Source organism: Sminthopsis crassicaudata, chromosome 2 (assembly GCF_048593235.1).
Source record: "Sminthopsis crassicaudata isolate SCR6 chromosome 2, ASM4859323v1, whole genome shotgun sequence".
In the NCBI taxonomy this organism is placed as follows: domain Eukaryota; kingdom Metazoa; phylum Chordata; class Mammalia; order Dasyuromorphia; family Dasyuridae; genus Sminthopsis; species Sminthopsis crassicaudata.
In genome coordinates, this window is record NC_133618.1 from 513,989,359 (window position 1) to 514,003,149 (window position 13,791).

General features: G+C 49.3%; 2 protein-coding genes across 4 annotated transcripts in view; both read right to left on the minus strand.

Moving 5' to 3' along the window:
- Nucleotides 1-3,299, minus strand: part of MYH6 (myosin heavy chain 6) — a 45,346-nt gene extending 42,047 nt beyond the window's left edge. The window contains exons 1-6 of one of the 2 annotated variants that reach the window (XM_074294289.1): nucleotides 3,265-3,299; nucleotides 2,323-2,361; nucleotides 1,601-1,813; nucleotides 760-903; nucleotides 220-376; nucleotides 118-145 (exon numbers count right to left, since the gene is read on the minus strand). In XM_074294289.1, coding sequence (XP_074150390.1) covers nucleotides 118-145; nucleotides 220-376; nucleotides 760-903; nucleotides 1,601-1,801 — 530 coding nt within the window. In that variant the 5' untranslated portion in view covers nucleotides 1,802-1,813; nucleotides 2,323-2,361; nucleotides 3,265-3,299. Of the gene's footprint in view, nucleotides 1-117; nucleotides 146-193; nucleotides 377-759; nucleotides 904-1,600; nucleotides 1,814-2,322; nucleotides 2,362-3,264 lie in introns of both variants that reach the window. The other variant, XM_074294290.1, reaches the window with a different exon arrangement.
- Nucleotides 3,300-8,490: 5,191 nt separating this feature from the next.
- The window catches only part of MYH7 (myosin heavy chain 7), a 31,635-nt gene continuing 26,334 nt past the window's right edge, over nucleotides 8,491-13,791 (minus strand). The window contains exons 34-40 of one of the 2 annotated variants that reach the window (XM_074294288.1): nucleotides 12,696-13,004; nucleotides 12,313-12,516; nucleotides 11,163-11,288; nucleotides 10,800-11,075; nucleotides 9,610-9,705; nucleotides 9,295-9,429; nucleotides 8,491-8,627 (exon numbers count right to left, since the gene is read on the minus strand). In XM_074294288.1, coding sequence (XP_074150389.1) covers nucleotides 8,610-8,627; nucleotides 9,295-9,429; nucleotides 9,610-9,705; nucleotides 10,800-11,075; nucleotides 11,163-11,288; nucleotides 12,313-12,516; nucleotides 12,696-13,004 — 1,164 coding nt within the window. In that variant the 3' untranslated portion in view covers nucleotides 8,491-8,609. Of the gene's footprint in view, nucleotides 8,631-9,294; nucleotides 9,430-9,609; nucleotides 9,706-10,799; nucleotides 11,076-11,162; nucleotides 11,289-12,312; nucleotides 12,517-12,695; nucleotides 13,005-13,791 lie in introns of both variants that reach the window. The other variant, XM_074294286.1, reaches the window with a different exon arrangement.

The following is a 13,791-nucleotide window of genomic DNA, read 5'->3' on the forward strand; positions in this document are numbered from 1 at the left end:
CCCGAAAGCCTTCGAGTCCGCACTTGGCGCCCTCCGAAGGGCCCGGCGGACACTGGTCCCCGACCCAACGGTCCAAAAGAAAAGGGGCCTGCGGGGGGGGGGAGCGGGGGGACTCACGTGATGAGGATGGACTGGTTCTCCCGGTCTGCGGGGAAGAAAGGAACAGGGTTAGGATGCTGCAGGAGGAAGGAGCGGGAGCTGGGGAGGGCGGCCCCTCACCTGTCAGCATGTACTGATAGGCGTTGTCCGAAATGGAGAAGATGTGGGGCGGGGCCTCGCTCCTCTTCTTGCCCCGGTAGGCAGCCACCACCTCCGCGTTGTACACCGGCAGCCACTTGTAGGGGTTGACAGTGACGCAGAAGAGGCCGGAGTAGGTCTGCAGCCGGAGGGGGACAGAGAGGAGGCTTGGAGGGGCGGGCGGGAGAGGGGACGGAGGGAGAGCCCGCAGACTCGGAAGTGAGGGAGGTCACAGGCAAAACCTGGATAACGCTGCCTGGTTCCCGGGCTGTGTGTGTGCGGGGTGTGTGTGTGTGGAAGCAGTGATTGACAGAGGCCCCGGGAACCTGAGCTTGGGGAGGGGGGTGCCCCTCCCCCCTCCCACGAGAGCCGAGGCTCGACCACGTGTCTGGAATTCCGCCACAGGGGAGTTTACTTTGGGACCCGCTGAAAGGCGGGGAAGAGGGCGATTTAGCCTCCCAGCTCGGGCTGTATGAGCGCCCTGGTCTGGGCGGTACGCGGCCCACAGCCACTGGCACTCACGTAGATCATCCAGGCGGCGTAACGCTCCTTGAGGTTGAAGAGCACGGCGGGCTCGTGCAGGAAGGTCAGCATGGCCATGTCCTCGATCTTGTCGAACTTGGGGGGGTTCTGCTGCATGACCTGGTCCTCCTTCACTGTCACCGTCTGGCAGGGACGAGAGCCCGGATGGGACCCTTCGGGCCCGGCTTGCCTCCCACCGCCATTTGCCAGCTTTTGCCTCTGGGGTCCATTTCTGTCACCGGGCCCTCAGCTCTCCCCCCCTACCCAAGTTCTCCTTCCCCCCAGGCCCTCAGCTCTCCCCCGTCCGCCCGAGCTTTCCGCCCCGCACCCCCCCCCTCCCGAAGCTCCCCCCCGCCCCCGGGGCCCCTCAGCTCTTTCCCACCCCGTCCCTCAGCTACCCCCCCCCCGCCCGAGCTCCCTCCCCTCCCGGGGCCCGAAGCTCTCCCCACCCACCCAAGTTCTCCTCCCCCCCCCCCGGCCGCAGCTCTCCCCTCCCCCCCCTCGGCCACTTCCAGAATGGCGACCCCAAGTCCCCTGCTCCCGCCCCGGCACCTTCCTGATTAGCCACAGATTTTGGATTAGCTCCGTTATCAGAGACTGTCTAACACTGTCTGGCCCACAATTGCCCGCTCTTGGTTATTAGGGGATAGTTGAAAATCGGAATGGTTCGGTGCAAAGCCATTCCTAATTCTCTTAGTGCCAGTCTTAGAGGGAGGGCCGGCGAGGGCCGCTTCGGCGTTGGACAGAACCTGGGTCTCTGAGCGGTGCTCCCGTCCTATCTAATTCAAGACTCCGAAGCCACCCCAGGAGCCCTCCCCCCTCCGCTCGACCCCCTTGGCACCTTGCCGTTCTCGGTCTCGGCGGTGACTTTGCCCCCCTCTCGGGACACAATTTTGGCCTTGACGAACTCCTCTTTGTCATCGGGCACGAAGCACTCGGTCCTGATGTCGAAGGGCCGGGTCTGCGCCTCAAGCCTCTCCTTGTCGGACTTGCGCAGGTACTGGGCGGCGGCCCCAAACTCAGCCATGTTGGCGTCGCCCATCTTCTCAGCAAACTGAACAGGACGAGGAGCGGAGCGGTCTCAGCCGCAGGAGAGGGGGAGGAGGCTCCTGGTACGGGACCCCAAAGTCGTTCCAAGGACAAAGATCTCAGGGGGGAAGCGGTTGTGGAAGCAAGCCCGGGAGGTAATGGACCCAAACCCAAGTTCATTCCGTTCTGGGATAGTCGGGATAATCTCGACTAGACATTTCCCTGCCCTGGATGGCTGACCTCCATCTCCCTTCTGGCTCTTCATGATATCATATTTAGCCCTGAGTTCCTACTTCCATGTGTCTGCTCCCTTCTCAAAGCTCTACTACTCAACCCCCTTCCTTCAAAGTCTGAGCTTGAAGCTAAAGGAGGGCTCCCGTATAGACATTAGACTAGGGAAGGAGGTAAGGCAATGGGCTGGACACTTCTTTATGGAACCGAGGGCAGCTTGGAGAGCAGATCCTTAAAGCCCCCACCTGGCGCCCACCACATGGCTATCTGTGGCCCCGGGAAAGAGGAAAGGTTGGTTCTTACCTGGTTTAATTTTTAGAGGATCTAGAAGAGTCCTGGGCACTGGGGGGTGGGTGGTTAGGGTCGTGGTTAGGGATTGTGAATGAACAGGCCCATAGAGAGATGAGGGGGGAAGGGGAGGGGAAGAGACAGAGAGATGAGCGACAGAAAGGCAGAGAATAGAGACAGAGAAAAGACAGAGACCATGAGCATAACGCAGAGATAGTGAAACAGTGAAAAGAGAATGAAGAGAGAAAGAGGAACAAGAATAAAAGATACAGACATAAAGAATCCAAGGTTTAGAGGGAGATGAAACAAAAAAAGAGAAACAGAAACCGAGAGACAGAGGCACACAGAGAAACAGAGACAGATCCAAAGATGCACAGAGAAAGACAGAGAAAGGGAGAGACAGAGAAAACGAGGAAACACAGGAATCAGAGAAACAAAGATAAAATTGGAAACAGATGGGATAAAAAGGGGAGGGCAACAGTGAGAAGAGGAATTCCAAATGAGATATACAGTAAGGGAAAGGACACGCAGAGGCAGTGAGGCAGGAAGAATCACATGAGGATGAGGTTCAAGATGGGAGTGGGAAGGAAGAAAGAAGAAAAAAGTAGTATAGTAGTAGTAGCAGCAGCAGTAGTAGTAGAAGAAGAACAAGAATGAGGGAGAGAGAGAGGGAGGGAGGGAAAGAGAAGAAAAAAAAAATTTTCTCACTTTTTCAGTAACATTTCTCTGTTAAAATAAAACTCAAGGGCCACTGTTTTCTGATGCAGTGCCCTGACCACCTTCCTCCCCACGACCAGAAACTTTATAAAGACAGAAGTTTCCAGCGGCATTCCCCAGCTGTGTGAGGATGAGGGTCCCAAAGAAGTGACCTTCTGAGCCCATGACCAACCCCAGGCCCAAGGAGGTCAGTGGCCCCCCAGCTACCCTCAAGCTTCCCTCACCAGCCTCCCCTCTTACCCAAGCCAACAGCAGACTGTGCAGCTTCTGTGTCCTCAGAGTTCTGTACCTCCTTTATATCCACCCTCCCTCCCTCTCTCCAAACTAGGACCAATTGTGAGGGACACTCCCCCCTCCCCTTCTGCTCTTAGTGCCTCCCTCGATCCCTTTGCCCCCGAGGTGACGGCAGGACAGCCAGGCCCTCAGATTTGCCCATGAAAGGTGCTTTGCCCCAGCCCCTGGCTCTGGGACCTTTTTTTAGGCCTTGGGTGCATTCCTCACCTCAGAGGGGCTGATGGGCTGATAATGCTAAGACAGCAGCCTTCTTTCAACACCGTCCTCTCTCCCCCTGCTCCTTACCTCGGCTATTTTTAACCCAAAGGGTGGGGGTGGTAAAGAAAGCTCATTGTGGGTCACCTTTTCCCGTTTGCTCAGATGCTTGTCCCTCCCCTTACTCTTCAACCACAGGACACTGTCTCCCTCTCACCCCAACTGGTGAGGAAATTTTAGACTGGGGTCAGGATGCTTAGATGAAATAAGGGAGAGCCCTAGTCCTTTTCTTTGACTGACTCAGTTTCCCCTTTCAGGATGGATAACAAATGTCACCTACTTTTCTAGGAGATTCTGTACCTGTCTCCCGGGGACCTATGGGGTGCCTTGGTTCTGGGGGACATTTGGGAGCTCTGTGCTAGAGCTCTTCTGCCCACCCCTTCAAATTTCTTTGGAAGAGATTATTATCCAAAATCTCCAGTATATTAATGTATAACCAATACACTCTTCTCCCTCATATACCATGTCTCCATATGAGCATGTTTTCATACAAACACTCAGTTACAGGCACATACAATTGCCCAGGCAGCCCCTTGTCCCTCTGTCTCCGCTGGTGGTGGGAGGTGGGCAAGGAGAGCCTGAAGGTGTTAATCCTAGGGTCTGAAGCTGGGGGTGGCGGTGAGGGGCTCCCTTTCATTTGGAGCAGGTGGGGGTAGGATGGGGACACAGGTGCCAGGGAGGATAACTGGGAAGTCTGTCATGCTTTGAGATTAACACTGAGGCTGAGAGACTGGCGTTCCTGGCAGTGATGGAAGCTTTGTCCGCCCCCTCCCTCTCTCCAAGAAGTCGCTTCGTGGTCCCCACTCTCCTTTCTTCAGGCGCATTTACCTTTGCATCTCTTCTGGGGAATGCTATCCTCCCTGCTCCCCAAGCTCCTCTTGAGCACCCCTGTCTATGTCCTTGGGACGGACGGCCTCACCGAGGCCGTGGGTGTTAGCCCACAGCAGACCGTGCCTGTTGTGACTAAGTGGACATTGTGTCCAGGGAACTGAGCCAGAATTCTACCCCCTCCCAAGCCAAGCCAGGACACTCTCCCCGGACTCCCCCCTCCTCTCATCCTCCATCCTCTGCCACCTCTCAATATAGCTCCAGGGGTGTGAAGAGGGAGGGAGGGAGGGAAGCCAAGGTCAGCCCCCCAGAATCACGGAATTTTCCACTGTAGCCACTATCCCACACTCTTCCCAGCTCTCCAGGATCCCCTTGCTTGCCTCTTCTCCCTAATGTCTCTTCATGAGTGGCCTGCCCCCAGAACATCTCCCTGCACTCGCTCCCTTCTCCTCCAACATGAGCCCCAGATCCTCCACGAGCAGGGATGTGCAGCTCAGGTCCCCTTCACTCCCCTATGGGTCCCAGATGCCTCATTCTCCAGATTCAGGGTGATTCTGTGTCACCCCAGGGGCTGTTTAGCCCAGAGCTCTCTGTGTCACTACTTGTCCCCCATCAGCTGGGTACATGATAAGGGGGCCAAGAGTGCTAGGTTAGGTCAGGTCAGGACAATGCAAGCAGAGTATGTCCTTGAGAACCCCATGTCCTGGGCAGGCGGGTGGGCTGGATGAAGATCTGGGGGTAGGGGAGAAGGGGATGGTGATTGAATGGGCAGTGTGCAGGGTCCTGACAGGAGAGCACACAGGGAGGGGTTAAACCAATTCAGAGGAGCCTCGCTTCCACTTCTGGTCCCTGTTCCCCCGAACCTCCTGCCCTTCCCCTCTCCTTTCATCAAGGCTTCCTCCTCCTCCTTCTCCTAGTTCCTGTCTTCTCAAATCTACCCCCCACTCCGCTCGGTGACCAAGAGGACAAAAACTGGATCCTGAGAGCAGCACTCCGAAACTACAGGTAAGGGGAAATGGGGAGCTTACTCCCTCCTGAACACCCCTCCAACCTCTCCACTTGCGGGATTCAGCTTGCCTCTCTTTGTTTCTACCCATTTTTTTTTTCTTTCTCATTTTGACTCTGTCTCCATTTCATGTCTGTCTGTGACTTGGATTTTCTCTGAAGTGTGAGGTTTCCCTCTAATGTGATCCAGGGCTAAGAGCTTTTGCCTTTTCCACTCCCCCAAACCTTTCACAGATCAATCTCCACATTTCTTTCTCTCTCCTCCCCTTTGTTGTACTCCTATCTTTGCATTCTTCTTTCTTCCTTTGCTTTTGTTCTCTACTCTTTCTTATTAAAATGCTTCTTTTCTACTTTATTAGCTTTTCTACTGACCTTTCTCTCTCTCTCTCTCTCTCTCTCTCTCTCTCTCTCTCTCTCTCTCTCTCTCTCTCTCTCTCTCTCTCTCTCTCTCTCTCTCTCTCTCTCTCTCTCCCTCCCTCCCTCCCTCCCTCTGTCTTTTTGTCTCTGTCTCTCTCTCACACACACTCCTTTCTTTCTATCTCTGCCTCTCCCTCTCTCCCTTTAATTTTCATAATCTCATTCCCACTTTCCAAGCTTCCTAATCTTTTCATTGTGGACAGGGAAGAGAGAAACACAGAGACAGAGAAACCAAGAGGCACAATGGAAGGGAAAATGCCAGGAAAGAGGGAGAGAAGGATGAATTAAGATTGGGAGAGAAAAGAAAGTGTAGAAAAATAGGAAGAAAAGGGAAGAGGGTCATTGCACCATGAAATGTCTCCCTATGTCTAATAGAATTTTCTTCTGCACTCTACCTCTATTTCTCCTTTCTCCTCTCCCTCGGTCACTTTCTGTATCAATTTTGTGTCCTAGTTTTCTCTTCACTTCCACTCTTGGCCCCCTCCTCTAGCTCAGGGGATTCTTAACCTTTTTGTGTATTGGTCCCCTTTAGCATTCTAGTGAAGCCTCTGGGCTCCTTCTCAGAATAATGTTTTTAGTAAAGGAAAGAGAAGGAAACACAAACTTATGAAGTGCCTATTCTGTGCCAGGCATGGTGCTAAGAGCTTTTTACAAATACTATCTCCTTTGATCCTCACAACAACCCTAGAAGGTAGATACTATTATTATTCCCATGTTATAGTTGAGAAAAGTGAAGCAAACAAGTGAAGTGACTTCCCACGATGGCACAATAGGTATCTGGGTTAGATTCAAATTCAGATCTCCCCGCCCCCCCCAGGCCTGGTGCTTTATCTGCCTGTGGTCTACATTTAAAATGAAAGAAAGTGCTAAATTTCAGCTAGAGGTTGTTCTCATTGAAAACAAAGATGTAATTTCTTTTCCCATCCAAATTTCCCTTGAGATTTATCCACTGATCTTTTGGGTTAAGAAGGCTTTTTCTAGCCTCACTCAAAGAAGCCCCTATCCCAAGGAGGAAGCATTCTTCCTTAGGGGGGAAGCCTATAAACTATTTTGACTCTCTCCCAGGGCTCCTGGGCTGCCTGGGGCACTGAGCATTTACAACTATACAGTTAGGGCTGGGAGTCAGAGGGTTGTAGTAGAAGGGATTTTCACCTAACCCTTTCTATCTGGTCCTCTGGGGCTAGAATCAGACAAGCTTCCATTGAAGGTTTGTTGGTGTCCATCCCTTGGTCTGGATTCTCAGCCTTGTCAGTGACCATGTACCCCACTGTCCTTTCCTCTGAGCTTTCCTCCTGCCCTCTTTCTATTCTATGACACACATGTTCTGCCTCTCTCAAGAGGAGTTGGCCCTCACTCTGGAAGGCACAAGGGTGGGAAGAAAAGACATAGAGAACTTAAGGAAAGTGAGGGTGTAAAAAAGGAGTCCAGGAGCAAGGGGGTCAAGCTCAAGTAGAAGTGGAATCCACTAAACCATAATAAGGATCCCTGCAGGCCATTAATGACTTAATTTTAAAATGTAATTTTTAGGTTTTAGGTATTTATTTCTGTTAAATATTTCCCAATTATATCCTCAATCTGGTTCAGGCTGCACACAGGAGTATTGTAGGCCACACTAGGCCCATGGGCTGTGTATTCGATACTTTTGTTCTAGAGGGAGAAAAGCAGATTCCCCTGTACCCCAAGGAATGTACCTCACCCAGAGGGGAGAAAAGGAGACTGCTGGGCAGGTACTTGGGGGATTGGTGGAGAAGTGACTATCTCACTAAGTAACAAATACCATGATAGGAAAGGGCCAACATGGCCTGAGTCACATCTGGGTTTTGAGTCCTTGTTGTCATTTATAGTGATCTTCATTGAGACTTAGAAACTTATACTCTCATTCACGACAGTGAGCTTAAAGGACTCACAGCTTTCCAATGTCCTTGGGAATGAACAAGGGCAATGGATATGAACAATGGTCATGTCTGACCAAAAAATAATGGCATGCAGTGAGCAGATGGCTGTTTTCTTCAGAACTACTGATCCTTGATCATGGGGTATGTACATAGGTCAACATGATGAGCCCAGGCTCAGAGCAAGAGTTACAGCCCCGTGCTATGGTGAATAGCTTTATGTTTTTAACCAAACTTTATCTAAAAGTTTAATTAAACTCTGGAATAGCCATATACTCTTTGGGCTTTAGAAAGGGTCCAATCTTCTGGTAAGACTACCAGTCAGAAGGGAATATCAGGAGGACTCTTTGGTCTATTCATAGAATCATGGACCATGAGCTAGTCTAGAATTGGAGGTAGCTTTTTAAAAAAATGATGAGGAAGAAACTGAGACCCAGAAAAGTTAAATGACCTTGCTCAAGGTCATATATGTTTTAAATCTTAGAGTTGAGACTTGAACCCAAGTCCTATGAATTTAAAGTTAATACTCTTCCCACTGTTTCAGGATGTCTCTTATTCCGTGTTGTTCTCCATGGAATCCAAGCTCTGGGTGCCTGACCTCAAAGAGTAGGGAATGGTAGCTACCTGAGTAGATATTCACTTAAGTGGATAGCCACACATGGGTACCCCCTAACTTATACCCCTGAAGCTCCTCCTTCCCAACAATTCAGCCCGTCTCCCCACAATCTCTACATTAGGGCAAGGTGGCGCAGAAAAAGAGGCAGGAGCCAGTGTCTCAACTTCTAGGAGAATTCTTTTATTCTACTTCCTAGGCAGGGTCTATTGAACAGGGACCATGGAGTTGAGAAGGCCCATAATTGCATCTCCAGGTCAGTGCAGGACTTTGTGGCCTGGCTACTCCTCATTCAAGCCCTTCTGAAAGGAAACAAAGCCCGAGTCAGTTCTGTGGGAAGGGAATCGGGGATCAAGATTGTGGCAGAAGGGTCTGGTTCTGGTCTTCAATGGAACTTATGGTGCATTCTGGGGGAGGGACAGATAGGGAGTTTTTTGACAGAGGAACTTGTGTGGGAATCTCTTGGGAATCTGTGTAAAAGTTCCCCAGGGTTTGGATCACAGGAGAAATATGATAAGGGCAGAGTGGTAGAGGTCAAGAATCTCAAGAGTTGTAATGGATTCAGTTCCAGGAATGATAATAAGCCTGGTCATGAGATTTATAGAATCACAGAATTTTAGAGCTAGAAAGGACTAAAAATTTTTCTAGTCAAATCTTCTCATTGAATAGAAATGGAAATTGAGACTCAGTCATTGAGGAATGATTTGCTGAAGGTGATACAGCTAGTTAGCAGCAATTAGATTTTTTAAAAGTTGGGATATAGAACCAACATTTGAGAGACCCAGAGAAACCTTGTATGGAGAGCTATATGCAGGCTGCCTGACAGAGGGATGATCTTAGAGGGAGATTCCCATCTCTGAGGAGGAAATAGTGTCCAGGATGGGTGTGTTTGCTATGGCGATATGGGGCACTGCTGGTACAATATCTGGCAATTGGATAGGAGTACCCTACATGAGAAGGGCTCACCTTGGCCCCGATGTCCCGGCTCTTGGCTCGGAGCTTGTTGACCTGGGACTCAGCGATGTCGGCCCGTTCCTCAGCCTCATCCAGCTCATGCTGGACCTTGCGGAACTTGGACAGGTTGGTGTTGGCCTGTTCCTCCTGTGGCAGAGGCAGGAAAAAGCTCAGAAGAAATCATTAGAAATAGAGTAAAGATAGAAGGGGTTCCCTAGGCATCTTTGGCTTGGGGAATGAACTCCTTTTCCAACTGGGGCCTCAATTAGGCTACCCTCATCCAGTTCCTCTTCTCCTGTATCCAACTCCCATGAAGGGAACACTCACCGCCTCTTCAGCCTGCCGTTTATAGGCCTTGACTTTCAGTTGTAATTTGTCCACCAGATCCTGCAGCCGAAGCAGGTTCTTCCTGTCTTCTTCTGTCTGCCAGGGAACAGGAATGAAAAAGAAGTCACTGGAGAGCCCGTTGACTTTTTTTTTTTTTTAATCCTTTTACTATTTTTCACTAAACTCTCTACTGGGAATCACCATTTTCTGCTTTTCACTCACTACCATCATGATCTTCTTATTATCATGGGAAAGAAACAGAGGGCAGTGGCAGGCATGAGATGAGATTTTTTTTTTAGTAAAAAAAGATGAGGTTCTTAACCTTTTTAGTGTCATGGATCCTTTTGGTAGTTTTATGAAGCTTATGAATGAGCTCTTTTCAGAGTAGTGTTTTAAATGCATGAAATAAGATTCAAAGGAAATATTTTGACATATAGAGATCAAAATGTTTTTAAAAATAAGCTCACTGATTCCAGTGAAAGAATTCTGCTCTAGAGTAAAGGCTGGGTTTAGTTCTAAAACCCCCAAAGTGATCTTGCGATTTTTCCTAAAAATTCACATGGAAGGTAGTATGTTCCAGGTCCTTGGATAAGCAGTACCACTAGTACTTGCTCTAGAGTAGTGGCATTTTAACTTCATAAAGAAAGGATTTTCTCTAGAAAATAGATTCTAGAAAATAAAAACATCAAGTTTGAGCTGAATGTGGGATCATCTCCTTTGTTCTTGTCTAGAAGATTTAACTCATTTCAGATGATGTTTCTAGGATCTTGAGATCTCTAAAACTTTTTAGGGGATGATTATATTTACTTCCTGCTCTAAAATGTGGTTCTTGAACTTGGATGATCTTTATGCAGAATTCAGGGCATATTCTCATGATGTTGCACTCGGAAATTGGTTTATGGGATTTCTAGGGACTGAAGATGTGGAGTATGACTGTGGATCGGGGCAGGGATGAGGCTTTTGCTATGATTTCTCCACACCGGTAGTCTAGGGGGAACTAAATTAAGGGGTCTCAAACCTGGGGCTGGTAACACTCTTGAGTGAAGTGGAGCCAGACTAAGATGCAGTTGCAGAGCCACTTGCAGGGAGCTTTCTCCACAGCTTAGGGGTCCCCATTTCTACTGGAGTTTGCTCCTACTGTTCTAGATCAGAGGAGCTGATCCCTCAGTCCTGGGCCATGTCAAGCTCACCTGGTAGGTGAGCTCCTTGATGCGCCGCTCACATTTCCTCATGCCCTTCACCGACTCAGCATTACGTTTCTGCTCCGACTCGAGCTCATTCTCCAGCTCCCGCACACGGGCCTCCAGCTTCTGCAGCTGCTTCTTCCCCCCCTTGAGGGCAATTTGCTCGGCCTCATCCAGTCGGTGCTGCAGGTCTTTGATGGTCTGTTCCATGTTCTTCTTCATCCTCTCTAGGTGGGCACTGGTGTCCTGCTCCTTCTTCAGCTCCTCGGCCATCATGGCTGCCTGGGGGCGGGACAGAGCCTCCTTTAGGCCTGAGCACATCAATGCCAAAGACACTTTGGTCAGGGGCACAGAGGGCTCTGTACTCACATCAGTGATGGCCTTCTTGGCCTTTTCTTCAGCATTCCTGCACTCCTGCACTGCCTCCTCCACTTCTGTCTGGAGCTGAGACAGGTCTGCATCCATTTTCTTCTTCTGGTTGATGAGGCTGGTGTTCTGAATTAGGGGAGAACAAAGAAAATTCATGCCTCACTGGATTGACTGTGTCCAAGGATAGTTTGCCCCCAACTATAAACTGAACCAAGTCCAGCTCCTTTCTCTCAAAATACATAAACAATGTAACTTTCAGTTATCTTTTAGTATATTTAAGTAGGACTTTAAGGTTTGAAAAACACTGTTCACAGCGGCCCTGTGATAATAATGCTTATTATCCCCATTTTATAGAGGAGTAAATTGAGGGTCTCAGAAGTTAAGTACTTGTCCATGCTCACCTAGTTACTAAATATCTCAGCTAAAATTCAGATTGAGTTCCTTCCAAGTTTAGTCCTCTTTTCACTCCTCTAGGATACCTTTATAAATAAATATCCTAGTTAAATAACTCTGGCATAATCAGATATATAATCAAAGGATCACAAGGTCTAGTCCTAGAAGGAACTTATTCCAATGCCTTCATATATATAGATGAGGAAACTGAGGCTGGAAATGATAAACACATTTAGGCTTGATGCCAGAAAGTTGATCTAACAGTTATCCATTAAGTCCATCTGATGGTTCTTTCTCATTGGAGGTTGTTAAGCATAGAGTGGCTGACCATTTATTGGGATATTATAGTTAGGATTCTTTTTCGGAGAAGTTCTAATTAGACTAGATGCTTTCCAGGGTCCCTTCCAATTCTAAAGTTCTATAATTTTGTGTTGAGTGCAATACTCAGAGATGACAGCCGTCAAGTGATTTTGTTCAGGATCACCTTCTCTGTTGATACTGTTAAAAATTACAATCAGGGGTCTGCTGGAACCAGCTCAGGTTTGAGAGTCAGTTGTTAATCTGAGCTTGTGCATTTACACCTCAAAAATCAGCAGGCTACAAACCAGGGCTTCATTTATTATGTAACAATTTGTAGACGTAAAGGGCAGATTGAAGGTATGTCAGTCTTCAGAGAGCTGGCTGTTATATATTTGGCAGCAGTTCTCGGCCCAATGACCAGTGGAGTTCTACATGGTTTGGGCTGTTCCTTTCTCACCTGGGAGTGGAGCAGCTGCACCCGCTCACTGGTCTCAATGAGCTCCTGCTCAGCCAGCTTCCGCGCCCTCTCTGTCTGCTCCACCACAGCCCGTAGCTCCTCCAGCTCCGCCTGTAGCAGGTTGTTGCGACGTTCCACAATGGCGATATTCTCCTTCAGGTCATCGTTGGCTCGGACTGCATCATCCAGTTGGATCTGAGTGTCCTGAGAATGAGAGAAACTGGCAGTAGGTGACAACTATAGGATGATGAGAATGACTGTACATGGCTGGCCCAGGCAGCTGGGAGATCCAAAATGGGCACAAGATTTAGGGGTTCCCGCCCCTCAGGCCCTGACCAGGGCTGGTGGTAGAGCTGCCTCTGGTTCTGAGAAGGCTGACCTACCTTGAGCAAGCCCTGTAGGGTCTTGACTTGCTTCTGGGCCTCTGCTGCTATGCGATTAGCATGGCTGAGCTGGATCTCCATCTCATTGAGGTCCCCCTCCATCTTCTTCTTCACCCGCAGCGCCTCGTTGCGGCTGCGCGTCTCTGCATCCAGGGAGGTCTGCAGGGACTCCACCACCCGCAGGTGGTTGCGCTTGGCCTGCTCCATTTCCTCATCCTTCTCCGCCAGCTTCCGCTCAATCTCTGCCTTGATCTGGTTGAACTCCAGCTGGGCCCGAAGGATCTTCCCCTCCTCATGCTCCAGGGAGGCCTGGGAGGATGGGGAAAGGGAGAGAGGGGTGGGACAAGTTATAGACCCTGAGTGAGGTCCAGAATAAGGAAGGGGGGAGACCCTGGCATTGAGGGTACAGAGGCAGGACAGCCCCAGCTCAAACACCACCAGATTCATGCTGACTGAGCCAGCCATCCCTCAGACCCTCATTGCCCCAGGCAGCTTATTCTCCAAGACTACATATTGCAGAACAAGTCTTGTTCTTTCCACATTAGTAGATGGCCAGATTTGCATCGATTCCTCCCTGAGGAACTCCCCATTCTAATAAAATCACAAGCTGAAATTTGGAACTATGCTCAAAAAGTTATCAAACTGTGCATACCCTTTGACCCAGCAGTGTTGCTATTGGGTTTGTATCCCAAAGAGATAATAAAGAAGGGAAAGGGACCTGTATGTACAAGAATGTGACAGCCCTCTTTGTGGTGGCCAGAAACTGGAAACTACATGGATGCCCATCAATTGGAGAATGGCTGAATAAATTGTGGTATATGAATAGTATAGAATATTATTGTTCTGTAAGAAATGACCAACAGGATGATTTCAGAAAGGCCTAGAGAGACTTACATGAACTGATGCTGAGTGAAATGAGTAGGACCAGGAGATCATTATGTATTTCAACAACAATACTAAATGATGATCAATTCTGATGGATGTGGCCATTTTCAACAATGAGATGAACCAAATCAGTTCCAATAGTGCAGTAATGAACTGAACCAGCTACACCCAGCAAAACAACTCTGCAAGATGATTAGGAACCACTACATAG